Source organism: Peromyscus californicus, unplaced genomic scaffold, assembly GCF_007827085.1.
Source record: "Peromyscus californicus insignis strain IS unplaced genomic scaffold, ASM782708v3 Scaffold_4__1_contigs__length_199733344, whole genome shotgun sequence".
NCBI lineage: Eukaryota > Metazoa > Chordata > Mammalia > Rodentia > Cricetidae > Peromyscus > Peromyscus californicus.
In genome coordinates this window covers 56,707,321-56,732,022 of record NW_026294562.1, presented here as the reverse complement: position 1 = coordinate 56,732,022, position 24,702 = coordinate 56,707,321, and the positions used below count along the sequence as shown (strand labels likewise).

Genomic DNA, 24,702 nt, shown 5'->3' with positions numbered 1-24,702 from the left:
TTTTGAGATAATGCCTCATGTATCCCAGGCTGGCTTCAAAAGCCTAATTATGAAAGGCTAGCCTTGAACTCCTGACCCTCTTGCTGCACTCTCCAATGCTCAAGTTTCAGATATGCACCAGTTGTTGCTCTTGTTTGAGAGAAGGTTTTAAAACCCTGTAGTCTAGGCTGACCTTGAACCTATGGCCATTCCCCTGCCTCCACCTCCCAAGTACTGATATTACCAACATTGCTACCTTTAAATGGTTTTCAACCCTGTCTTCTGGAACACTGCGGGTGGGGGGGGATGCCCCCACACCTTTCATTCAGAGCACCCCCTCTCCGTTCACGTAGATGGTCCAATCTAGAACTTTATCTTAAAACAAGACTTGAAACTGTGGGGAAAAGAGCTGAAGTTGGGCATGATGGTGCACTCCTTATAATTACCACACTCAGGAAGCAGAGGCAGGAGCACCATTTAAACTTTGAGACCGGCCTGGTCTACATAGTGACACCATCTCAAGGAAACAAGACGCAGGGGCAGGGGATGTGGCCAAGTTGGTAGAATGCTTCCCAGGCATGCACGAGGCCTCGGGTTCAATCCTCTCAGTACTGCAGAAGCTGAACACAGTGGCCCACGGCTGTGATCCCAGCACTGGGGAGGTGAATATGGGAGGCGCAGGAGTTCAAGGCCATCCTCCACTCTGTAATGAGCCTGAGGCTAGTTTGAGCTACATGAGATCCTGTCTCAAAAATGTAAAAACCAGGCAGGCTGGAGAGATGAGATGGCTCAGCTGTTAAAGCATTTGTTGCTCTTGCAGAGGAACCAGGTTCAGGTCCCAGCACTTACATAGCAGCTCTCAACTACCATGTAACTCCAGTTCTAGGGGATCCAATACCCCTTTCTGGGCTCCACAGGTACCAGCACACACAACGTGTGTGTGTGTGTGTGTGTGTGTGTGTGTGTGTGTGTGTGTGTGTGTGTGTGTGTGTATGCAGACAAACACTCAAACCCATAAAATAATAAATATTTTTTTCTTTTTTGAGACAGTCTCACTATGTAGCCCTTGGCTAGCCTGGAACTTGCTAAGTAGACTAGGCTAGCCCTAAACTCAGACTCCCCTGCTTCTGTGTCCTAAGTGCTGGAATTAAAGGCATTTGCCACCATGCCTGGCCCCCCCAAAAAAAATCTTAAAAAAAAAAGATGCCGAGCGGTGGTGGCGCACGCCTTTAATCTCAGCACTCAGGAGGCAGAGGCAGGCGGATCTCTGTGAGTTCGAGGCCAGCCTGGTCTACAGAGTGAGTTCCAGGAAAGGCACAAAGCTACACAGAGAAACCCTGTCTCGAAAAAAAAAAAAAAAGAAAGAAAGAAAGAAAGAAAAGAAAACAAACTAAAGACTCAAAGCTGGCATGGTGGTACATATTGGTAAGCCCAGCATTTAAAAGACTAAGACAGAAGGATTGCCTCAAGTTTAAGGCAATCCTGATCGACACAGTAAGTGCCAGGCCAGCCAGGGTTCCACAGCAAGACCCTGTCTCAAGACAATATTTAACAGTCTCCACAATAAACTTGAAATCCTCTGGTTTAGTCCACTTAGGCACGTGGATTCCATGTGGCAAGATGGTTAAGTCTAGTTTGAGCTGCTGACCATATCTGTAACCTTCACCAAGTCACAGAGTTAGTGGACTGGTAAAATTGACTCCAAGGGGACCACATGAGGTTATCTATTTAAGAGCCTGGCACAGGCTAATCACTGGCCCAGAGAGGAACAGTGACTGGCCTGAGGTGCACAGCACCGTCTCTCTCTCATACCAAGCCATCACACATTTGTTGATTCAGCAGACTGGCACTCCATGTCCAGCGCTACTCTGAGGACCCAGAATGGACACTGCCATGGAAGCCAACCTGGACGCTGCTGGCCACGGTCCCCGCACAGAGCTCGATGACGAGGACTACTACCCTCAGGGCAGCTGGGACACAGTCTTCCTGATAGCCTTACTGCTGCTGGGACTGCCAGCCAATGGGCTGATGGCATGGCTGGCTGGCTCGCAGGCCCGGCATGGGGCTGGCACGAGACTGGCCCTGCTCCTGCTCAGCCTGGCCCTCTCTGACTTCTTGTTCCTGGCAGCAGCGACTTTCCAAATCCTGGAGATCCAGCATGGAGGGCACTGGCCGTTGGGCACGGCCGCCTGCCGCTTCTACTACTTCCTGTGGGGTGTGTCCTACTCCTCAGGCCTCTTCCTATTGACAGCCCTCAGCCTGGACCGATGCTTGCTGGCGCTGTGCCCACGCTGGTACCCGGGGCGCCGCCCAGCCCGCCTGCCCCTCTGGGTGTGCTCTGGGGTCTGGGTGCTGGCCACACTCTTCAGTGTGCCCTGGTTGGTCTTCCCCGAGGCTGCTGTCTGGTGGTACGACCTGGTCATCTGCCTGGACTTCTGGGACAGCGAGGAGCTGCCTCTGAGGATGCTTGAGATCTTGGGGGGCTTCCTGCCCTTCCTCTTGCTGCTGGTCTGCCACGTGCTTACCCAAGCCACTGCCTGCAGGACCTGTTGTGGGCACCAGCCTAGGCCTACGGCCTGCCACGGCTTTGCCCGTGTGGCCAAAACGATTCTGTCAGCCTATGTTGTTCTGAGGCTGCCCTACCAGCTGGCACAGTTGCTCTATCTGGCTTTCTTATGGGATGTGTACCCTGGGTACCTGCTCTGGGAAGCCCTGGTCTATTCTGACTACCTGATCCTGCTCAACAGCTGCCTGAGCCCTTTCCTGTGCCTGGCAGCCAGTGCTGATCTCCGGGCCCTGCTGCGTGCCGTGCTCTCGTCCTTTGCGGCTGCTGCCTGTGAGGAACGGCCTGGTAGCTTCACACCAGCCGAACCACAGACCCAGGTGGCCTCTGTGGGCTTGACTCTGCCAGAACCAACAGCTGAAGGCCAGTCACGGTTGGATCCCTTGGTCCAGCCTCAGAGGAATCCCTCTGTCCAGCCACAGTCAGATTCTGTGGTCCAGCCTGAGGTGAGCCCCTCAGTCCAGCCACAGTCAGAGTCTGTGGCCCAGCCTGAGGTGAGCCCCTCAGTCCAGCCACAGTCAGATTCTGTGGTCCAGCCTGAGGTGGACTCCCTGATCCAGCCACCCCTGGATCCTGTAGTTCAACTTGCAGTGAACCCTTTTACCCAGTCACAGTTGGATCCCATGGCTCAACCTCAAGTGAACCCTTCAGCCCAACCACAGTCAAATTCTGTGGTGGAGACTCAAGTGGACTCCTTGACCCAGCCACAGTTGGATCCTGTGGCCCAGCCACAGTCAAGCACGGAGGCCCAGGCCCCTGCCTGTGGGGTTGAGTCAGCCTCTAATCCTGGTGAGGAAAGGTCCCCCAGCCCATCCCCAGATCCCACTCCTGGGGCCCCTGAGAACCTAGACAGACCAGCTGTTCCTGAGGAAGAAAGCCCCGGCAGTGTCCCGCCAAAAGAGGCCCCCAGCACCGGCCCTACTTGAGTGACCGGGACGCCCAGGCCTGCCAGGGCAGTAGGAGAGTCAGAGAGAGCCAATGAAGCAGCTAGGCAGAGAGGTGGCAGCACAAAGAAACGCAGCAGGAAAACCCCCATTGATTCCCTTGAGCCTGCCGCCAGGAGGGCTGGGGAGAAGTGAAACCAGTAAGCCAAAAGTCCCAGGCAGCGCGCTGTGAGTGTCGCCTCCCTGGTCTCACCCGGCTTTCCCATTCCTACCCCAAACACACAGCCACCCAACATCCTTGAGCCGCTGAGGATGGTCCTGCTGGGTTCTAGCCCCCAGTGCCCCCAGGGCCCCCAGTCCATGCTTTCCCCCTTATTGCCTCCATCCTGGTGGAGGAAGACAGCAGGGGGTACTTCCTCTGGGCTTGATCTGATGGCCCTCTAACCCTTCCCTCACTTTCCCCATTCCTGTCTGGTTCTCTGGCTTGGGCACCAAATAGAAAAGTTCCAGTAGAGAGGGGAGGCGTCCAGCCTAAAGCAAGAGCCAGCTGGCCCAGCGTAGCCAAGCTGTCTGAGACATTCACCTGCCCCCAGCACACAGAGCCTGGGACAGGATTTCCCTAGCAAGGTGCAACCAGACAAAAGTGAGGAGCAGCCAAGCCTGGATTCAAATCCAGCTCTGCCACACCCTGGCTTGGTAACTGGGCATGCTTTGAGGGGCATTTGAGGATTAAATGAGAAAGTGAGTGTGGCACCTGCAGGAGCCAGGCCCACAGTGAAACTCCCGGAGCAGACCTTTTCCTTCCCTGACCTTTCCCTTCCCTGACATACAAAAATGGCCCTTCAGGGGCTGGGACTGGAGGGCAGGAGGACAGCGCCACCATCTGCCTGGAGCACCTGAGAGGTTGCAGACAAGCCACCTCTTGAGGGTGGGAGACTCAGGAATCTTCGAGGTCCGACTCCACTCAAGAGCTGAACTACTAATGTCACCTGCCGCCAGCCCTCAGGGAGGGTCGGACAGGATCTGGGGAAGGTGCAGAGTGTGCTGGAATGTGAACCCCAGGACACAGACAGGAGGCTGCCCAAAGGCGGAGAGCCCTGGGCACCATGGTCCCAGGAAGGGCAAAAGCTCTGGAAGTCAAAGGGCTGAGCCAGTTCTTCCCCTCCGGCTGCAGACGCTGCAAGGGAAAAACAAAACAGGAAGTGCTGAAAATTGTTTCCCACACACTTCCCTCCAACCACCCCCTCTTCACCCAAACAAGGGTTCTCCTCTCAGCCTCTTGTGCTCTCAGATCAGGTCTCCCTCCCTTCCCCCCACCATCCTTTCCCATTCATGAGTGGCTCAGCAGCAGGTGTCCATGACAGGGGTAGTTTAGGTGAAGCTTTTGCCTGGGAAACTTGCATCATAAAAAGGCACGGTAGCAGGCTCTACAGGCAGCTGGGAGGCGTGCAGTCAGATCTACATGTTTATTGCAAACTCCTTCTTAATGTCAATTTTCTGGTCTGTGAGATGAGGGTAATGGGCTGGGTATGGCTAACTCCTGTAATCCTAGCACTCTGGATGCCAGGGCAGGAGTCGCATAAGTTCAGGGTCAGCCTGGGCTACATAGTGAGACTCTGGGTCAAAAAAGCAAGGGCTGGTGGGACCGGAGAGATGGCTCAGCAGCTAAAAGCATAGAATATTCTTGTAAAGGACCAAAGTTGGTTCTCAACACCCGCATGTGGCAACTTACACACATGAAACTCCAGCTGTAGGGAATCCAGTGCCCCCTCTGGTTTCCATGGGCACCTGTACATACGTGTGCACATATACACATGCAAACAGATACACATATAAGTTAAATTAAATAAATCTAAAGAAAAGAAAAAAAGGAGGGGCTAGAAATATGACTCAATAGTAGGGTGCTTGCCTAAAACATTCAAAGCCCTAGGCTCAGTTACCAGCACTGCGAATAATGGATGTTATGTTCTCTTGCTGGTGATTACAAGTATGGGGGACACACATGAGAAGGCCACAGAGTGGCCATGGCAGTTTCCAAGTATAATGGTAGCCTGATGGGGTGACAGGTACCGTCTTAGTCACTGTTCTATGGCTATGAAGAGACACTATGACCAAGGCAACTCTAGAAAAGAAAGTAATTGGGAGCCGGGCGGTGGTGGCGCACGTCTTTAATCCCAGCACTCGGGAGGCAGAGGCAGGCGGATCTCTGTGGGTTCGAGGCCAGCCTGGTCTACAGAGCGAGGTCCAGGACAGGTACCAAAGGTACATGGAGCTTGCTTGCGGTTTCAGAGGCTTAGTCCGCGATCATCATGGCAGGAAGCATGGCAGCAGGTAGGTGCTGGAGAAGTAGTTGAGAGCTACATCCTGACCTTAGTCAGAGAGTGAACTTGGCCTAGATGGGCTTTTTAAACCTCAAAGCCCACCCCAGTGACACACTTTCTCCAACAAGACCATATCTACTCCAACAAGGCCACACCTCCTAATCCTTCTAATCCCAGAGTTTCTCTCCCTGGTGACCTAAGCGTTCAAATATATGAGCCTATGGGGGCCGTTCTTATTCAAACCACCACAGGCAACAAAGCCAGTGGGAGAGATGTTTCTGAAGTATTTGTTGAATTAATTCCTCTAACAAATTATATATACATTTGGTTTTTTGAGACAGGGTTTCTCTGTGTGTAGTCCTGGCTGTCCTGGAACTCATTTTGTGGACCAGGCTGGCCTCCAACTCCAGAGATCTGCCAGCCTCTGCCTAAAGGCATGTGCCACCACCACCCGGCTCTAACAAATACTTAAAGATCATTTACCAGATAGCTTTCTGAGCAGCCTTCCATTTTGGAGACACATGTTTTGGGATCAGAGTGTCTCTATGGGTTGTTGGGCTCTGGCTCCACCATTCATTCACTGTGTGGCCTTCAGCAAAGCTCTTAGACTTTTTGGGACTTGCTTTGCCCATTTGTAAAACAGGTATTATAATGACTGGCCTCTCTGCTTGGCTCTTTGGTAGAGAGTAAGTCTTCAATCACCGACAGCCATTAATTTGATATGCTAATGGACACCCTGAGACCAAACGAGGCCTAGGTCAGAGCCCTCCTGGCAGGTAGCCTGGGCACCCATTATCCATCTTCTTACACTGCCATGGTGCCTCCTCCACAGGAAGGTTTACCTTCCTCTTGTCCCTGCCCATTTGCTGGAGTTCACAGTCTCCAAGGGCAGGCAGAGCCTGGATTTCTGTCTCCCTTGGGGCACTCCGCAGCGACCCTCTCCCTTCTCCTGACAGGGGTCCCAAAGCCTCCTCAACATCAGGTCAGAGAAAAAAACTTCCCTGCCACCAACTGTGACCCACCCACAAGCGCTACCTCTTAGGGAGCGAGCCAGCCCCACTTCCAAGGTCCCTAAGGGAGTCTCACCCATACGGGAGAATTGCTCCTCAGAAGGAAGAGCTGCACCCTGGGAAGTTGACAGGATAAAGAGCAGTTTTCCTTCCTAGTGGCCCACACAACAGGTTTGTGTTAGAGAAGATGGAGACCTGAGTCTCCAGCATCCAGCTCAGGGAATACACCCCAGGGGACTTGTTGCCTTCTGGGGGACTCCTTCCTCCAGGTGAGATCCCTGTGTTCCACCCACCCCCCCCCACAAAGGAACCAGATGTTGGTTCTGAGGACTGTGAATATGAATATTTCACAATTCTATATTCAGGCCTACTGCTCATTTATTCATCCAGGACCAAGTGGTTTTAAGCTGGGTGCTGGGTGGGGTCTCCTTCTGGGCACCGGAAGGACAGGGAGGGTCGTGACAAAGTCCTTGTCTTTTGTTTGCTGACAGGCATCTTAGCAGAGTGCCAACTAATTACACAGTGTAGCATCTGGGACTAAGAGCAACAAATGGGAATAAGGAAAACCAGACAGTCACAGGGTGAGAGGGGAGCCCAAAAGGGCCCTCAGGGGAGGTGACACTTGAGCAGGGCCCTGGAGTCATTGAAGGATGAGGCCTTCTCAAGGCCAAGAAGAGCTTCCAGAAGAGAAAGGGGACAGAATGTGCTAGCCTGAGGTGGGAGTGGAGGTCTGGTGTCATTAGGACACATGCTGAGGATAGTGGTGGGTGCCCTGGGATGCGGGGCAGGGGTCAGACAGGAATTCTAGGAGAGGAACATGGGAACTGTGGATTTTATTTGAAGTGGGGTGATGTAGGAGTGGGGGAATATGGAACAGTAGCCACCTGGCCTGATGTGGGTGGGCTTCCTGCAGAACCCCTGCTACCCAGTCAAGCCACACTCCTGCCTGCCTGGGTCCAGGGTTTATGAACAGTGAGAAATCCAAAGTCTTTGGAAACAACAAACGAAGACTGAATCCCAGCTGGGAGGCCTCAATCAAGCGCTTGTCCGCTCTCTGCCTGTTTCTTCAGAGTGTGGTGAACACTGAAAAGGGACACAAGCCCACCTACCCTCCCACACACAGTGGGGGGCTTGGTGCCTGCTAAACAGAAGCACTTCTTACCTCTGCTCTTGCCTCCTCCCATATCCCTGTTCTCTTTCTGGGAAAGACATCCGCCCATCACCACTGCTCACCCAGGGAGGTGGGCACAGAGGAAGGAATGCTACCTTGTGGGTCCTAAGGGGGCACCTAAGGCCTCCAGGATGAGACAAGATAAGGTGAATCTGAGGAGGCAAATCCAGGCTCTGAAGAGACGGAAGAAAGGAAGGAAGGCGCGCGAGATCCACAAGTCATCTTCTACATCGATTTTTACTAAGCCCAAGCAGGAGCCACGGATGTCCTTCAGGATGGATGATGGACTTCCATTTATATAGTCGACTGACATCATGCACTCCCAATCTTGAAACTGGCACCTATGGCTGGGTGTGGTGGCACATGCCTTTAATCGCGGCACTTGGGAGGCAAACGCAGGTAGGCAGATCTTTTGAGTTCTGTGCCAGTTCGAGGCCAGCCAAGTGTGCATAGTAGGATCCTGTCTCAAACACAAAACAAAAAACACGTGAAAATGTTGGAGGCGGAGCGAGAGGATCCTGGCCAGCAGCACTGGGTAGGGAAATCGGAGGGCAAGTTTCACTCTTCCCCAGGAGACTCCTAGGCTGTACCTGTGCACCTGTGCGGCAGTTCCTACCAGCTCCGCCCGGTGCAACGCTGCTGGCTGAGGGCCGAGCGGCCAGGCCTCGCCCCGTGGGCGGGGCATGACAAACCCCCGCCTTCTGCGCGTGACCTGCCCCGCCCCCGCCCCACTCCTCTGTCACTTCCTGATTCCCGCTTCCTGCTTCCCAGAGGCCGGGATCCGGAGCCGCCCGAGGTCGCCGCCGCAGTCCCCGGCGCCCCTGGCGAGCGGTGAGCGGTGAGCGATGAGAGCTGCAGGGCCGAAATAGGGGCGCAGACGTGGGCCTGGGGCGGGGGGCGTGGTCCCGAAGAGCGCGTTCCCTCCGCGGCGCCCCACCCTCATTCCCAACCCCCCCCCCCCCCCCCCCCCCCGCAAGTCGCCCATCTCTCCTTTCCTGGGCAGGAACCTTTGGAAGTTGGGTCCCTGGTTCTCCTTGGACCGTGCTCCGAGGCTACTTTGAGGACCTGGCAGCATCCTCGCGACCCCTGTTCTGCCAGGGTCCCTAGGCCAGACTTCCTGCACTCTTTGCATATTGCCTGGGACTCAGCTGAGGCCTAGTAGGAAGACCAAGCCCCTTTTGCTGCCTCTTCTTTCTTCCCATCACCCAGCCTCCAAACTCTTGTCATGTAAAGCTGCTTGGAACCAAGCTACAGAAGATCTAAGCTCTGTCTTCCTTTCAGCAGCATACAAACACACACACCCCAGAGCCACGGACGGGCTTGGGGGAGAAGAGTCTGTTGGTCTTCACCTACAAACCCATTCTGTAACTGGGGAAACTGGAACTCCCAGTGTCATCGTGACCAATTCCTTGGTGGCATGGCTCTGTGTGTCTCTTTGGAGGGCCAGAACTGATCCAGGTGTCTCTGCCCTGCAGACATGTCCTTCCGCAAAGTGGTGCGACAGAGCAAATTCCGGCATGTGTTCGGACAGCCAGTCAAGAATGACCAGTGCTATGAGGACATTCGAGTGTCCCGGGTGACCTGGGACAGTACCTTCTGCGCGGTCAACCCCAAGTTCCTGGCGGTGATAGTGGAAGCCAGTGGTGGGGGTGCATTTATGGTGCTCCCTCTAAGCAAGGTGGGCCTCCGTGGGTCAGGGTAGAGAGGGGGAATGAGGACATGCTGGCCACACCTGTGGGCAGGGCAGTTCATGCCATTTCTTGGCCCGTGGCTACGGCTGGATAAGTCATAATCCAGATTTACTGCCCAGAAGGTGTTGGTGCAAGTAGAAGTATTTATTGCACCAAGTCTGGATAGGAGGCTGCAGGCATTTCCTGCACAGACTCACATCTGGGCCGCCAGGAACCAGGGTCGTCACATCATGCTTACACCGTGGAGGGGTCACAGATGCTGGGAGGAATGGGCACCGGGGCTTTTGGTTCTCTGACTGCACCTTAATGCCTACAGACAGGCCGTATTGACAAGGCCTACCCGACAGTGTGTGGGCACACGGGACCTGTTCTGGACATTGACTGGTGTCCCCACAATGATGAAGTCATTGCCAGTGGCTCAGAGGACTGCACCGTCATGGTGAGCCTAGGACGCAAATGAGGGTCTCGGGGTGTGGCTGATGGATGCTGGCAGCGGGGCAGGCCTGAGCCCATCCTCCCTCTCCGCACCACAGGTATGGCAGATTCCAGAGAATGGGCTGACCTCCCCTCTGACTGAGCCAGTGGTGGTGCTTGAGGGGCACACCAAGCGTGTGGGCATCATCACCTGGCACCCCACAGCCCGAAACGTGCTTCTCAGTGCAGGTCTGCACCGCTCCCTGCCCCTTCGTACTTCTCACAGGCCGAGCTAACAGATGGGGAAACTGAGACCTACAAAGAGGGAGACCCAGTTTCGTGCCAGAGGAGTGGGCAGAGTGGGGCTAGCGGGCTGATGGCCCCACAGCTACGTGCCTGGGCCTGGCAGAGCTGATGGTCGCTTGCCCACCAGGTTGTGACAATGTGGTGCTCATCTGGAATGTGGGCACTGCCGAGGAGCTGTACCGCCTAGACAGCCTGCACCCTGACCTCATCTACAACGTGAGCTGGAATCGCAATGGGAGCCTCTTCTGCTCAGCTTGCAAGGACAAGAGTGTCCGCATCATCGATCCCAGGCGGGGCACCCTGGTGGCAGTAGGTATCCCCGGAGGGCAAGGATGGCAGTGTATAGGCTGAGGGTCTTCATCTGCACTGCACTGACTACCTGTCCGTCCTACAGGAGCGGGAGAAGGCTCATGAAGGGGCCCGGCCCATGCGGGCCATCTTTCTGGCCGATGGCAAGGTGTTCACCACCGGTTTCAGCCGCATGAGTGAACGGCAACTGGCACTCTGGGACCCAGTGAGTGATGTAGCCAGCCTAAGGCAGGCAGGCAGGCTTGAGACCTGGGCCTCACCCTAGGATCCTCCTCCTGGGCCAGGCAGACAGAGATCAGCATGGAGGAGAAGCCTGCACTGCTTAGATCCTCAGCCTGGCCCTTGAGACTTCAGGACCTTCCCAGCCCCTCCCTTCCCTGTCTCCAGCTCTCTGGCTCTCCCTGACACTCCTCCAGTGCCTCGCACATTCTTCTCTCTGCTTGCACAAACCATAAAGGTACCCTCCTCCTGGGAGCCCCCAGTCCCTGCCCTGCTACGCTCCATCTCTCGGCAAAGTGAACTCCCAGGCCCTTTGAGGCCTGGGCTGGTACCATCTGGCCCCTCGGCCTTCCTGTAACCAGACTTTCTCAGCACTTGCCTATCTGTTTGGGAATAGTCTTAAGACCTGGAGAAGGCTGGGAGAGTGGGACCTGGTAATGGAGAAAACCATTAGCATGTTGGGGAGTGTTGCTGCCTCCTGCTGTGTGAGACTGACTGAGGCCAGTCCTGGAGTGTTTGGAATGAGAAGATTCTGATTTGGCCCAATTGTCCCCCATGTGCTTAGGAAAACCTTGAGGAACCCATGGCCCTGCAGGAGCTGGATTCAAGCAATGGGGCTCTGCTGCCCTTCTATGACCCAGACACCAGTGTGGTCTATGTTTGTGGCAAGGTAAGGCTCGGTGGGGCAGCAGACTGGGGCTGAGAGGCAGGGAAGGGGTCTGGTCAAGTGCTGAACTTCCTTACTCCCACAGGGTGACTCCAGCATCCGGTACTTTGAGATCACAAATGAGCCCCCCTACATCCACTTCCTGAATACATTCACCAGCAAAGAACCCCAGAGGGGTATGGGTAGCATGCCTAAGAGGGGCTTGGAGGTCAGCAAGTGTGAAATTGCCCGGTAAGAAGGTCCTCTGAGGCAGCTGTCTATAGGCAGAGTTTATTTGAGGACCCAGCCAGGATGGAGGGTGGGGGGATCAGGCTGAGCAAGGCCAGGTCATCAGCATCCACAGTAAGAGTTCAGATTGTGGAGGCTAAATTGGGCATGGTGCCATATACCTGTTACCCCAACATTTGGGAGTTAGAAGGTCTGCAAGTACAGAGGCCAGCCTGGGCCACATAGTAAGTTCAAGGTTAGTCTGAGCTGTATAGCAAGACCCTGTCTCAAACAAAAACCAAGGAAAGGGCTGGCAATGTTGCTCAGTTGGTGGACTGCCTAACACAAAGCCCAGGGCTCCGCCACAGCCCTGTAACACAGAATCCGGCACATCCCTGTAATTTACTCAGGAGGTGGAGCTGGGAGAAGTGCGTAGTCATCCTTAGCTCTGTAATGAGTTCAGAAAATAAAGGGACTAGCACAGGCCTTTAATCCCAGATTCCTGCAGAGGCAGGCTGATCTCCATGAGTTTGAAGCAAGGATGTTTCAGACTTCTAAGGCTACACAATGAGACCCTGTCTCCAGAAAAAGAAAAAAGAAAAGAAAAATCACAATCACAAAGTTGCCTAGGGTCACTCTAGAGGAACCCTTGAGATAGGGAGGCCACAAGCACAAGTCACGTACTGGGCGGGTGTCTCAGGCCAGCATGTGGAAATGTCCAGGTGAGGAAACTAGAGAGCTGCAGGGGATTCCACCATGGCTCTCCTCCCTTTTCCAGGTTCTACAAGCTGCATGAGCGCAAGTGTGAGCCCATAGTCATGACTGTGCCAAGAAAGGTGAGGCTGCTGTGACCCGTCCACCCACCCGTCCACCCACTCTTCCCTCGCACAAGGGCCACACCAGGGCAATGGGAGAGGCCGGTAAATGAGGTGGAGGGATGACACAGGTTAAGCTGAGGCCCTGCGGTGACAGAGGCTAGGCACATAAGAGCAGGGTGCCAGGGAGAGAGGGCCTCCCATAGGAGGAAGGACCAACAGTCGGTTTGGGATGGTGCTCTGTGGGGGATGGGGCTAGAAGGACAGGGGCCCTGGCCATGAATCTCACTGGGAGGGGCCTGGCCACATACGGCTTGGCCCCAGATGCCCAGCCAGGAGCCTGGAACACATTCCCACTGTCCTCCAGTTGCTGTTCACAGACGTAGTGTGCCAGGCATGCCCTGGAACAAAGCCCACAGACCATCTGAGGGGCACAGATGTGGCTCACAGGACTCACAAAGCCATATAACTGGCCCTTGTGGTCTGCTGGAAAGGGTGCCAGCAAGGGTTGTGCCAAGGAAGATCAGGCAAGACTTCAGTGGGAACATTCAAAAAGAAAGTGAAAAGGGAAATTTGAACTCGGAAGGTCCCTGGGGATCAGGCCTTTGGAGGATGGGTTGATAGAGTACAGGTCAGGCAGGGTGGTGGTGGTGCACACCTTTAATCCCAGCACTCGGGAGGCAGAGGCAGGTGGATCTCTGTGAGTTTGAGGCCAGCCTGGTCTACAGAGTGAGTTCCGGGACAGCCAGAGCTACACAGAGGAACCTTGTCCCAAAAAAACAAAAACAAGCAAACAAAAGAGTACAAGTCAGGAGGATGTGGAGGATGCAGCCACTCAGAGACCAGATGTGAGACCCCTGGTAGGGCCCTCAACTGATTCTGACCTCCCCTACCTGGTGCGCAGTCTGACCTCTTCCAGGATGATCTGTACCCTGATACAGCCGGACCTGAGGCTGCTCTTGAGGCAGAGGATTGGGTGAGCGGGCAGGATGCTGATCCGATCCTGATCTCACTACGGGAAGCCTATGTGCCCAGTAAACAGCGGGATCTGAAGGTCAACCGGCGAAATGTGCTCTCGGACAGCCGGCCTGCCAGTTCCAGCCGCCCTGGACCCTCCACAGCCACCACAATTACTGATGTTCCCAGTGGCATCTTTGCCGGGGCTGGTGTATGTGTCCTACATTTGGGGGTGCTGCCCAGTTGGCTGGGCCTCAGGCCGCTACCATAGGGGTGAGTTGTGGTTGGTGGCCTCTGACTTCCATATGTCCTTGCAGGAATCTGGGAAACTGGAAGAGGTGATGAAAGAGCTTCGGGCGCTTCGGGTGCTGGTCAAGGAACAGGGGGAGCGTATCAGCCGCCTGGAGGAGCAGCTGGGCCGCATGGAGAATGGGGATACATAGGACCGCCAGGGACCTGCTCCCGACACTGCTTCCCCCTCCTCCTCCACCCCTTCTCACCTAGCTTCTGTGGCCAGGCCGCACCAGTTTGTGCTCAGTGCCTCTTGGGCAGGTCGTGACCAGTTTGCACCTCTCCACAGCCTGGGGCCCGGGTGGGAAGTACCACCCGGCTTTTGGAAGATTTTTGTACCAAGGCAAACTCCCAAGTACTTCAAGGGACCATCTTCTCAACCTGCCCAGCCCACTGCCCCCTCCTCAGAGAAAGCAGAGATGGTTCTATATTTTCATTCTAAATAAAATGCTCTTTCTAAAGCCAGGTTTGACCTGCTGCCGTGGAGGGTCAGGGGGTGGGATGCTACCAGGAAGGGAAGCTGCAAACTATGTGGGAAGTAGCCCCTGCGTACCTGAATTTCACCATGCAGAGAAACTGAGGCAAAAAGGCTAGGGATGGGTGTGAGAGATGGGTTAGTAGACAAAACGACTCGCTAAGCAAGCCTGATGGCCTGAATTCGATCCCTGGAACCCACGGTAGAGAGGTAGCTAACCCCCTTCTATGCCCACACGTGCACACAGTTGGCTTTTGTTTGAGACACGTTCCCTGTGTGGAGCCCTGGCCATTCTGGAACTCACTCTAGACCAAGGTGGCCTGGAACTCGGAGGTTTACTTGCCTCTAACTCCAGAGTGCTGGGATTAAAGGCGTGCTCCACCACTGCCTGGCTTAGTTTTTTGGTTTTTGGAGACAAGGTTTGTCTGTGTAACAGCTCTGGCTTGTCGTGGAATTTGCTTTGTAGACCAGGCTGGCCTTGAGCTCAGAGATCTGCTTGCCTCTGCCTCTTTTTTTTTTTTTTTAAATATATTTTATTTCTATGTGCATTTGTGTTTTTGCCATGGGTGTTGGGGTCCCCTGAAACTGGAGTTAGAGACAGGTGTGAGCTGCCATGTGGGTGCTGGGAATTGAACTCTGGGTCCTCTGGAAGAGTCGGCGCTCTTAACACCTGAGCCATCTCTCCAGCCCTTGTTTTGTTTTTTAAAGGCTAGCCAGGTACACACCTTTTAGTCCCAGCATTCCAGAGATAGAAACAGAAGGATCTCCTTGAGTTCCAAGCCAGCCAGAGCTCCATAGTACGTAGGTGGATGTCCTGCTTTGAGTTAGATGCACACTTCCTCTCTTTGGAGTTGTGGTCACAGATCCTGTGGCCACAACCTCACCTAGAGAGGCCTGGGAAGATTTGGTATGGGTCTGGGTGATCCTGAGAGGCCGAGACCCCATAAGGGTCCTGTGATAGGCAAGAGTGGGTGGGGTGTTTCTGGCAGGAAACGGAAGTGCCAGTAACTTCTACACTAGTTAGTATACTTGAGAGCACCGGGGCTCACTTCTCACTCAACACAGCCAGAGTCAGAGGTGGGTGCCTACGCAAAGGCCATCGGATCAATGGTAAGCTGTGGAGCCCTCTGGGTTCTTGGGGCACAGTGGGCTGGAGATGGATTATTGAGGTTTCAGGAGCTAAGGAAGGGTCCCGTCACAAGAGACCTGGGGTAGCAAGGCCCAGGACTAACATGGGGTGAAACCTAGCCTTCACCTCAGAGCTGGGCTCTCTGGAATTCAGGGCAGGTCCTGCAGTACCTCACTCTAGGTCTAGCCTTACTCTGAGACCCTCGGGATAATCCCTCATCTGGTCCCTTCATGAGCTGAGTTTGGGTATAACTCCTTCCGTGGAGCCTGGTGTGCTAGGGAGGCTTGTACCCAGCACCCCTCCCCCACCCCTGCTACCACACCCCCCACCTGCTCTGTTCCAACCGCAGGCTTCCTCTGATAGCTACACATGCTACCCCAAACTGAGTCGTGGCCCTGCATGCCTGAGGCCCGCCAGGGCAGAATGGGGAGCTGAACGGAAACCCTGCAGTTGGGGCAGCCCCGTGGTTGGGAGGAGGGGCTTCAAAGACCCCCATCCTAGGACCAGCCATCCTCTGAGTTGGTCTAGATATTTCCATCATGGCCTCCAGAGAGCCACCTGCCTCTCATGCCCTTCAGCTCCCTCCACTGCCCAGGCAGGCCATTTACCACACCCAGCTAATGCCCATTGGGCATCTGTGCCACCATGGTTCTGGGTGCCGCCACTCCTCCAACCCCATCATCCAGGAGCTTATTCTGGTGGGAAAGGCAACAGAATAGGTAATAGATTTTTCTTTGCTGAGATTTGGTGGGAAAAGAGTAATTAAGGGACCTGAGTCAGACCAGGTAGTAGAGAGGTCTGGTAGGGCCTCATCAGCAAGGCCTAGGCCATGGCAAGCAGGTGGCCTTGAGGCTGTGAGAGCACAGCCTCTGAACAGAGGGCCAGCCAGTGCACAGGCCTCAGGCGGCGGCAGGCCAGGGGCAATGAGAAGTGGATTACGGGGTTGAGTTGAAGTGATCTCAGTAGGGCAAGGCCTTGACCAAATAAGGGTTGGGGATTTTCTGCTTGACTGTCCCTGTTTTGCCTGAGGCAACTAAGGACCATGTCAGAGATGAGAGATGGCTGGGCTCATGGGTAACAACTCCTCCCTACTGTCTCCCACAGGCTCTGCCTGCTCCCCTCCGATGGAGGGTGCTGTTGGCCCTGCCAGGGGCCTTGGCCTCCGGGGTGGGCACAGAGGACGGTGCGGGCTCCAGCGCTGTCACCATCGTCCTGCTGTTCCTGCTCCTACTGCTGCTTGTCACTGCCCTGGCCTTGGCCTGGCGCCGCCTCAGCCGTGTCTCAGGGGGCTACTACCACCCAGCTCGCCTGGGTGCTGCGGTGTGGGGCCACACCCGCCGCCTGCTCTGGGCCAGCCCTGCAGGCCGCTGGCTTCGGGCCCGCACTGAGCTGGGATCCCCAGAGGAACCAGAGCAGCAAGAGGACGAACAGGATGCCGAAGAGGATTTCATGATGGACGGTGGCCCCGAGGAAGCTGGTCCCCGGGAGGAGGAGCAGCGGTGTGAGGCAGGAGCTCAAGCAAAGCAGGGCCCAGAAGCACAGGACACAGACAGTGAAGGGGGCCTGGACCTCAGCTCTCAAGTTCCTGTGGGCTCAGGCAGCAGCGCTGAGGCCCTTCTGAGTGACCTGCATGCCTTTTCAGGCAGTGCAGCCTGGGATGACAGTGCCAGGAAGGCAGGGGGCCAGGGCCTCCATGTCACCGCACTGTAGGAGCCAGCTTGTGGGCCTGTCCCTGCCCCAGCCCCTGACTATCTCTCTTCCCATGTTGTCCTGATGAAACACAAGCTTCCCCGGACCTTCACCATCCCATCCTCACCTGCAGCTTCTCAGACTGCCACCCGACCAGTTTCCCAGAGTGTGCCCCTCCACACACACACACACACCGGGCAGACACTGAAAATAAAACTTCTCAAGTCCTGAGATCTGTAGTCCTTTAGCGTCCCCTCCTCTCCCTAAACGGGCCATTCTTGTGTCCTAGAGTCCATCGAAAGCCACTCTGCCATGATTCAGTCCTTTAATTCCTTCTATAAGGACACGGTGAAGTCCCTTCTGATGGAATGGGCACTGGGAACCGCTGCCAGTGGCTGCAAGCTGCAGCCTTCCATGTACATGATTGTAGGGCTCAACCACCCCGCAAAAGATACTGTCCTCTCCCAAATCTAGCCAGCTTGGAGGCAGCCAGGTTCTCACAGCCGGCAGGAACCAGCACCAGCGCTGCCCTCCTGCTCCAGTCTCTTAGCGCCCTGGGCGCCCGCGGCCCTTCTTGGATTTCTTGGTCCCTGAGGGAGGCCGGATGGGAAGAGGGGCAGTGCTTGTGGGTGGTGGTGGTGACGGTGGTGGCAGGAGTGGAGGTAGAGATGGCTCCATGGGCTCTGGCGGGCCAGGGCTGGGCCGGAACCCCTCAAAGGGAGAGAACTTGAGGGGGCTGCAGGAGAAACCAAAGCAGAGTGAGAGCCTCCTAAGCTTAGGGTACTGGCAGTAGGTCCACAAACTGCCACTTTAGCAACCCCTGTTACAGATGTACAGGGGTCCCATGGGCTAGCCCTATAGAAGAGCTTGGCCAGAGCAGCCCAAAGGTACTGGTCTGTGCTAGAGAGCCCCTCCCCAGCCACATGCCTGCCCTCTCCCTGGGTACCTGATGGGGGTGCGGGGACTGCTGTTAAGACGCCTGGGGGACCGCAGTTTGGGCTGGAAAGAGAAGCCCTCCTTGATGCTGTCCAGGACAGAAGGTGCCACGTACGTGAAGCCCTGTGGGGAAAGGCCAGGGCAGGCAATGCTTAGCATTTCCAGCCCCTAGCTATAACCCCTGCTCTGGTCCCCAGCAGCCCCAGGCCCTCACCAGGAAGGCTTGGTTGGCGCTCTCGCTGAGGGCTGTGTCGTCAGGACTATCTACCGGCGTCTGCCGTGTGAAGCGTGTATCAAACTGACTCACATCCTCTTCTGACTGCTGTGGGAAGATCCATGTGGCGAGTTAGGGGGATCCAAAGTGCAGGGTCTCCACCTGCCATGGAGCCAAAAGGACCCCCAGACACTCACCAGACTCGGTCTGAAGGGAGGGTCCACACGGCGGGCCAAGAGGTCATCCCAATTGATGTGCCGGAAGAAGGGGTGCCTCTGAGGGTAGAGGGTGCCCAGGAATATGTCAGTGATTCACCTTGCCTAGCTCCCTGTGGTAGCCTACTTCATTCTCTGGCCCCAACTCCTTACGATAATCCCAGACTTACCTGCACCTCAGCAGCATCTCCTGGGCCACCCCCAATTCGTTGAACAGGATTCCGCTTCAGAAACTGCAGAAGCAGAGAAAAGCTGAGGGTAGGGAGCAATTGATGGTATGTGCCCAGCCTCCAGAATGGGGAGAAGGCAAGCAGAAACTAGGTATAGGCTCTGGAATACGGGCTCTGCTCACTGAATCCTCAATAGTTTCAGAGCTTGGCTGAGTGCCCTCTTCATGAAGCCTTGGCAAACTCCTGCTCATGGCCATCTCTTTAGAGGGCTTAGGATCGATGTGACTCTCCTCCCCGCTTAAGAGGCTGGTGCCGGCATTTCTGATGGAACAGGGCTAGTTTATAAGAATACCCTGCTGATGAAGACACAGACCCAGGACTGCTCAGGCTCTCAGAGTCCAGGCCTGAACTCAGGGTCTCAAACCCCAAAGCATTCCTATCATTCCAAAAGGCAAACTGCACAGGATGGGGGGCCTGGCCTTCCCTGGGGCCTAGGGACAGTCAAGCATATGTACAGAATTGCTGACAGAGTTTAGGGGAAAGAGATGGGAGCCTGTCCCTAGACAAGAGGGAGCCCCACCTTTTTGGCAAGATCCCGAGCATCCGGGGTGAGGTAGGGGGGCAGCACCAGCTTCCCTTTCATGATTTTATCCATAGTTTTCTTTCGGTTCTCTGCGGTGAAGGGCGGCTGGAAGAGGCAGAAGGTGAGAGCAGCCTAGGGGGTCTTCCCACCCAGTCCTGCCCCAGCCTGGAAGGGGGGGTTCTCCCCAACACCCACCCTCCTCCCAAGGAGCTGGACTTGCCGATCCAGTGAGCATGTCGTACATCAGGGCCCCCAAGCTCCACCAGTCCACTGCCCGGTTGTGGCCACTGCGCACTAGAATCTCTGGGGCCCTGGGAGGCAGGTGAACTGTCAGTAAGGGCAGGGCCTCTCTGGTTAGTCTCTCAGACCCAGGACCAGCCAGGTGCTACTTACATGTACTCAATGGTGCCACAGAAGGTGTGAGTGATAGCACCCTCATGAATGGACTCTTTGCAGAGTCCAAAGTCTGTCAGTTTGATGTGGCCTGAGGAAGATTGTTAAAAGGGATGACATGGGATAAAATATGGCCTAGATCTACTTGTGGGCTCCTCAGTCCTGCCCTGCAGACCCACCAAGACAGGAGATGTGTGTGTATGCATGCATGCACGCAATATGCTCACCCTGGCTATTGAGCATGATGTTCTCAGGCTTGAGATCCCGGTAGATGATGCCTTGGGAATGGAGATGGCCCAGGGCCAGTGTGATCTCAGCCAGGTAGAAGCTGCAGAGACAGGACAAGGTAAAGGCAGGGCAAAGGTGGGGTGAAGGCAAGGACAAGCACCCCCAGAGACCCACCAGGCTGTGTCTTCCAAGAAGATGCCTTCTCGCTCAAGATGTGTGAAGAGCTCACCACCTGCGACACAAAGCACATTAGCAGCCGTAGACTCAGACCCAGCCCGTTGCTGTCTGAGTGTCAGTTTCTTCTAGAGAAAAATGGGACTTGTAGATCCCACCCTACCTGCCTCCCAGAGCTGCCGTGGGGACTCAATTCAATCAGCAAACATCTACCGTCGCCTACTCACTCGGTGCCTGGCCCTGTGCTGGGTGAAGCTGGGGCAGAGTTGAGGAGACCCAGCCATTGCCCTCAGGATGCTCAGTCTAATGGGGAAACAGACATTCGCACACTGCTCTAGGATTCCAGGTAAGAGCTCTGAGAACTTCACCACAGAGCCTCGTGGTAGAGGCCATAGGAAGCTAATCTCAACACAATGATGGAAAAAGGGCAGTGAAGGTGTGGCTTTCAGGGTGCTGATAGAGTGAAGAGGGATACCGAGCATGCACGTAGAAGCTTGTAGGGCTCAGCAAGTAGTGGCGAAGCAGGTAGAAAGCGTGGGCCTCAATCACCCCTGGTAAGCAGTGGCGTGACCAAAAAGGCCAAGGCTTTGTTTGGGTAGTTAGAGAAGCATGCTCGAGGAAGATGACACTTGCAATCAGTGGAGGACATACAAGAAGCCAGGTGAGCTAGACCCTCAAAGCTAGTTTAGAAACAGACCTGCCGGGTGTGGCGGCACACGCTTTTAATCCCAGACAGGGGCAGGGGGTGTCTTTGAGTTCTGTGTGGTAAGTTCCAGGCCAGCCAGTGCTATATAGTGAGACCCTGTCTCAAAAAGACAAAACAAGTAGGTGTAGTGGCACATGTTTTTAACTCCAGCACTCAGCACGCAGAGACAGGCATATCTCCCGAGTTTGAGGATCTGAATTCAAGGTGAATCTCCTGAGTTCAGGGCCAGCATGGTCTACATAGTGAGTTCCAGGCAGGCCAGGGCTACACATAAGCAGACCCTGTCTCAAAAAAAACCAAAAAATTTAAAAAATAGATCTTATAGAAACAGTAACTATTCATGAGACTTTCAAGATGCAGTTAGATAGGGACCTGGGTGTCTGGCACACAGGGAACAGTCAGAAAAGGTAGCAAAACTGGATGAAATTTCCCTCTGGACATCAACACAAACTTCCAGCAGCCCCACACACCCCACAAACACTAGGCACTGGATGGATGTTTGCTGAATGAATGAACAAATGAAGGGACAGACAGATGGACATGGCCAGGCATGGTGTGTGAGCCTCCTAGCCGTCCTCTACAACCGTCTCTTTCAGGACTCCCTAATTCCCCCGCGTTTCCCAGGCTGGCCCCCTGCCACCCACTACTCAGCCTAGCCCACACACCTACCACTGAGGCACTCCAGGATGAGGTAGAGTTTGCCACCTGTCTGGAAAGCGTAGGCCAGTTCCACAATGAAGGGATGCTTCACGGATTCTAGAATGTTCCGCTCAGCCCGGGTATGTGCTGTGTCCTTGGCATTGCGTACAATCTTGGCCTAGAGATACAGGAGTGGCTTAGAAGGTGAGGTACCCAGAGTGCTTTCCTTTTCGCTCTGTGGTTTGATTGTCTTGTAGACTGCTCAACCCTAATATTCAACCATGCAAAAGGGGAGCTAGCGTTCTAGTAAGTACAAGAATACAAGTCAAGACTCTTGTTTGTTTGTTTGGGCTTTTTTGTTTGTTTGTTTGTTTTTCCGAGACAGGGTTTCTCTGTGTAGCTTTGGTGCTTATCTATCCTGGACCTAATCCTGGATCTCACTCTGTAGACCAAGCTGGCCTTGAACTCACAGAGATCCGCCTGCCTCTGCCTCTCAAGTGCTGGAATTAAAGGCATGCACCACTTGTTTCATGACTCTTGTTTCAAAAATAAATTGAGCCGGGCGGTGGTGGCGCACGCCTTTAATCCCAGCACTCGGGAGGCAGAGGCAGGTGGATCTTTGTGAGTTCGAGGCCAGCCTGGTCTACAGAGCGAGATCCAGGAAAAGGCGCAAAGCTACACAGAGAAACCCTGTCTCAAAAAACCAAAAAAAAAAAAAAAAAAAAAAAAAAAAAAAAAAAAAAAAAAAACCAAAAATAAATTGAAACACAACTTGGTCATATAAACATCTAGACTCTAGGTCTGTGTAGACCATGGACACCCAGCGATCTTCCTATCAGTAATCCACCAACAGAATCAGGGTGCCAATGGTAGAACATGATCACACTGAGCCCTTTTTCTAGAGGCTTCTCCAGTTGCCCTCCACAAGACCTGGTCAGGACAAAGATGATTGGAGGACTGGGAACAAGACTCAGAAGTTGAAAGTGCATGCTATGCAAGCAAGGAGATCTGAGTTCAAATCCCCAAGTACCCACATAAAAAGCCAAGGATGGCTGCGAGTGTGTGTGTGTGTGCCTGTAACCTCAGCACTGTGCGGGGTGGAGAGAGAAAGATCACTGGGGCTTGCTGGCCACCAGTGAGAGACCCTGTCACATAAGATAAGAAAATGATAAAGTAGGGAACCCTATACTCTCCTCTGGCCTCTATACATGTATAAATCACCTGATGCCTGCCCCCAGTTAGTTTAAGATGATTAGACTTTGTGAAAGATCCTTAGTTAGTTATAGTCTGCCCCCCTGCCCCCCGCCCCATACCACATCTGTCTTTTTCTTGCTTCTCAGCCATGACCCTTCTGCCATCTTTTGTCACTTGAATTTCTCTGAAATTCTGCTGCTGTGAGCAGTAAACCTTTTCAGGAACTGGTTTATCCTCTGAGTTTCTCAACCCTGACACTTTGTTATTCAAGACAAGGTATCATTATGTAGCCCAGGCTGTCCTAGAACAACTCAGATCCTCTTCCTGCTTCATCCCTTCAAGACTACAGGTGTATCCTCCAAATTCAGCTGAACTTGACACTACTGACACACCAAGCCTGACGATTCCTTGTTGTGGGTTCCTGTTTATCTGCACCTCTGCCTTCTAGTCACTGATTGTCAACAGCACTCCCCCAACTAGTCCTGACAATCAAAACTTCCCATGTCCCCTAGCAGGCAAGTTGCCTTAAGAACTACTACGAAACAGTATATGTGACAGAAGACACTAAGCCAGCAAGTGCCAGGACAGGGACTGTCTCCATCATACTCACAGCTGTCTTTCCTGACACAGGTTGCTGGGGGTGGTAGCTACTCAATATTTGCTGGCTGAGCAAATGACTCACCTTTCTCAAGACTTTCATGGCATATATTTTGCCCAAGTTGGTGCCTTGCACTTTTCTCACCTGGAACACCTGTAGGGCAGGGGAGACAGGATCAACTTCCCTCACCCATCCTATTTTCAAGGAGCCCCACCCTAAAGCTCTAGTACTGGGACCAAAAGGCCTAAGCTCAGCTCAAGGGTGGAGCAGTAAAGATCTCTATCAGATATTGAGAGGATCTGCCCTTCCCTCCCTCAGGTTTCCAGCCTTTTGGGTGTGAGGGATGGTATGCTGCCTCAGGCTAGAGCTGAGGTCACCACAAGGGGAAGGGGTGCTAGTACCTTGCCATAGCCCCCCTTGCCCAGCACACTCAGAAGCTCAAAGCAGTGGGGGCCGATGCGTTCGGGGCTCAGGTTCACGCTGCTCTCTGTCAGCTCCACCTCCTCATAGTGTCCCACCGTCCTAAAGACACAGTAAGTTAATGAGGACAAGGTTCCAGTGTACCCCAAGTCCCATCCCCTACTCCGTGCCCCCATCCCCCAGAAAGACCCTCACTCACTCCAGGCCAGCAGCCCTCAACTCGCCAAGGGGACACACCTCCTGTGAGAAACCGAGGGGTAAGAACCATGGGAGGTGCCAGAATATCTCCTCCCAACCCAGACTGAACTGCTTGTCCCATGGGAAAGGACAAGGGTAGGAGAGAGCAGGGATGGGGAAAGGTTGGGGAAGTGAGACCAAGGATAGAAAAGGGAAGGTCGGGTCCAGGGGCTGGGAATGGATCTGGGAAGAATCGGGGTTTGTAGGGGGTCAGAGCTCACTCAGAGTAGGGAGTGCCGTGCCTTTGGTTAACTGGCTGGGCTCCCGGGTCCAATCGCGCCCGGCGGGAAACACTCACCGCAGGGCTGAACTCTGGTTCGCCCTCGCCCTCGCTGCCTTCCTCGGTCTCCAAGTCTATATCAAACACGGCGGCCATAGCTCCGCCGGCCCCGCGGGCCCCTTGGCCGGGACCAGGCGGAGCTCTGACTGACAGTCCCAGGCTTGGGATCTGCGTTATCTCTCCGCGACGGCAGCTGCGCGCGCTACTGACGCAAAGTAGCTTCGCCCACTCTCCGGTAAGCCCTTTAGCCAGGTGGGAAGGAAAGATGGCGGCTGTCGCAAAGCCTCTCGGGAGTTGTAGTTCCAGCGATCTGGACCACTCATCCTGCAGCCTTATGAACCGACTTTACCAGACCACCTCTTTCTAATAGGGCTTTTCTGTGTTCGCACCCGACACGAGCAACGCAGAGCCTCCCGTTTTGGCTCTGGGGCAAATTCGAGATTGAATGGGCAGAATCACAGGTGCATTCAGGTTTGAGTTTGAACGGCAAATCGTCACCCCTTTTTGGAACTGTGAGCTGCCAGGCAAGTTTGTTTGTTCGACTGTATTAGGGACGCTCCGCACAAATCGCCCTGAAGCTCTTAGACCCTGCACGTCTGACATTTGCTGGGTGATTGC

General features: G+C 54.5%; 4 protein-coding genes across 5 annotated transcripts; 3 read left to right on the top strand and 1 right to left on the bottom strand.

The window, feature by feature from the left end:
- The first annotated feature begins 1,339 nt into the window (after positions 1-1,339).
- On the top strand, positions 1,340-8,388 carry Gpr152 (G protein-coupled receptor 152). Its single transcript, XM_052712773.1, has one exon. It carries the CDS (start codon positions 1,861-1,863, stop codon positions 3,466-3,468), a length of 1,608 nt encoding a protein of 535 aa, XP_052568733.1. The 5' UTR covers positions 1,340-1,860; the 3' UTR covers positions 3,469-8,388.
- A 243-nt stretch (positions 8,389-8,631) lies between these two features.
- Positions 8,632-14,269, top strand: Coro1b (coronin 1B). 2 transcript variants are annotated; one of them, XM_052712774.1, is made up of 11 exons: positions 8,632-8,759; positions 9,404-9,606; positions 9,936-10,058; positions 10,153-10,282; positions 10,467-10,648; positions 10,734-10,853; positions 11,433-11,537; positions 11,620-11,765; positions 12,520-12,577; positions 13,461-13,724; positions 13,831-14,269. In XM_052712774.1, exons 2-11 carry the CDS (start codon positions 9,406-9,408, stop codon positions 13,954-13,956), a joined length of 1,455 nt encoding a protein of 484 aa, XP_052568734.1. In that variant the 5' UTR covers positions 8,632-8,759; positions 9,404-9,405; the 3' UTR covers positions 13,957-14,269. The 2 variants fall into 2 exon arrangements, with proteins under 2 accessions (XP_052568734.1, XP_052568735.1); XM_052712775.1 differs by having other exon boundaries at positions 8,652-8,766.
- Positions 14,270-14,393: 124 nt separating this feature from the next.
- On the top strand, positions 14,394-17,328 carry Ptprcap (protein tyrosine phosphatase receptor type C associated protein). Its single transcript, XM_052712793.1, has 2 exons — positions 14,394-15,389; positions 16,513-17,328. The coding sequence occupies exons 1-2, from the start codon at positions 15,387-15,389 to the stop codon at positions 17,116-17,118; spliced, it is 609 nt and encodes a 202-aa protein (XP_052568753.1). The 5' UTR covers positions 14,394-15,386; the 3' UTR covers positions 17,119-17,328.
- An 80-nt stretch (positions 17,329-17,408) lies between these two features.
- On the bottom strand, positions 17,409-24,295 carry Rps6kb2 (ribosomal protein S6 kinase B2). Its single transcript, XM_052712779.1, has 15 exons — positions 24,103-24,295; positions 23,767-23,807; positions 23,549-23,669; positions 23,232-23,300; positions 21,386-21,533; positions 20,011-20,068; positions 19,836-19,936; positions 19,609-19,699; positions 19,436-19,526; positions 19,213-19,320; positions 18,633-18,695; positions 18,445-18,522; positions 18,248-18,355; positions 18,044-18,156; positions 17,409-17,833 (listed from the first exon to the last, which is right to left on the bottom strand). The coding sequence occupies exons 1-15, from the start codon at positions 24,178-24,180 to the stop codon at positions 17,644-17,646; spliced, it is 1,458 nt and encodes a 485-aa protein (XP_052568739.1). The 5' UTR covers positions 24,181-24,295; the 3' UTR covers positions 17,409-17,643.
- Positions 24,296-24,702: the final 407 nt, after the last annotated feature.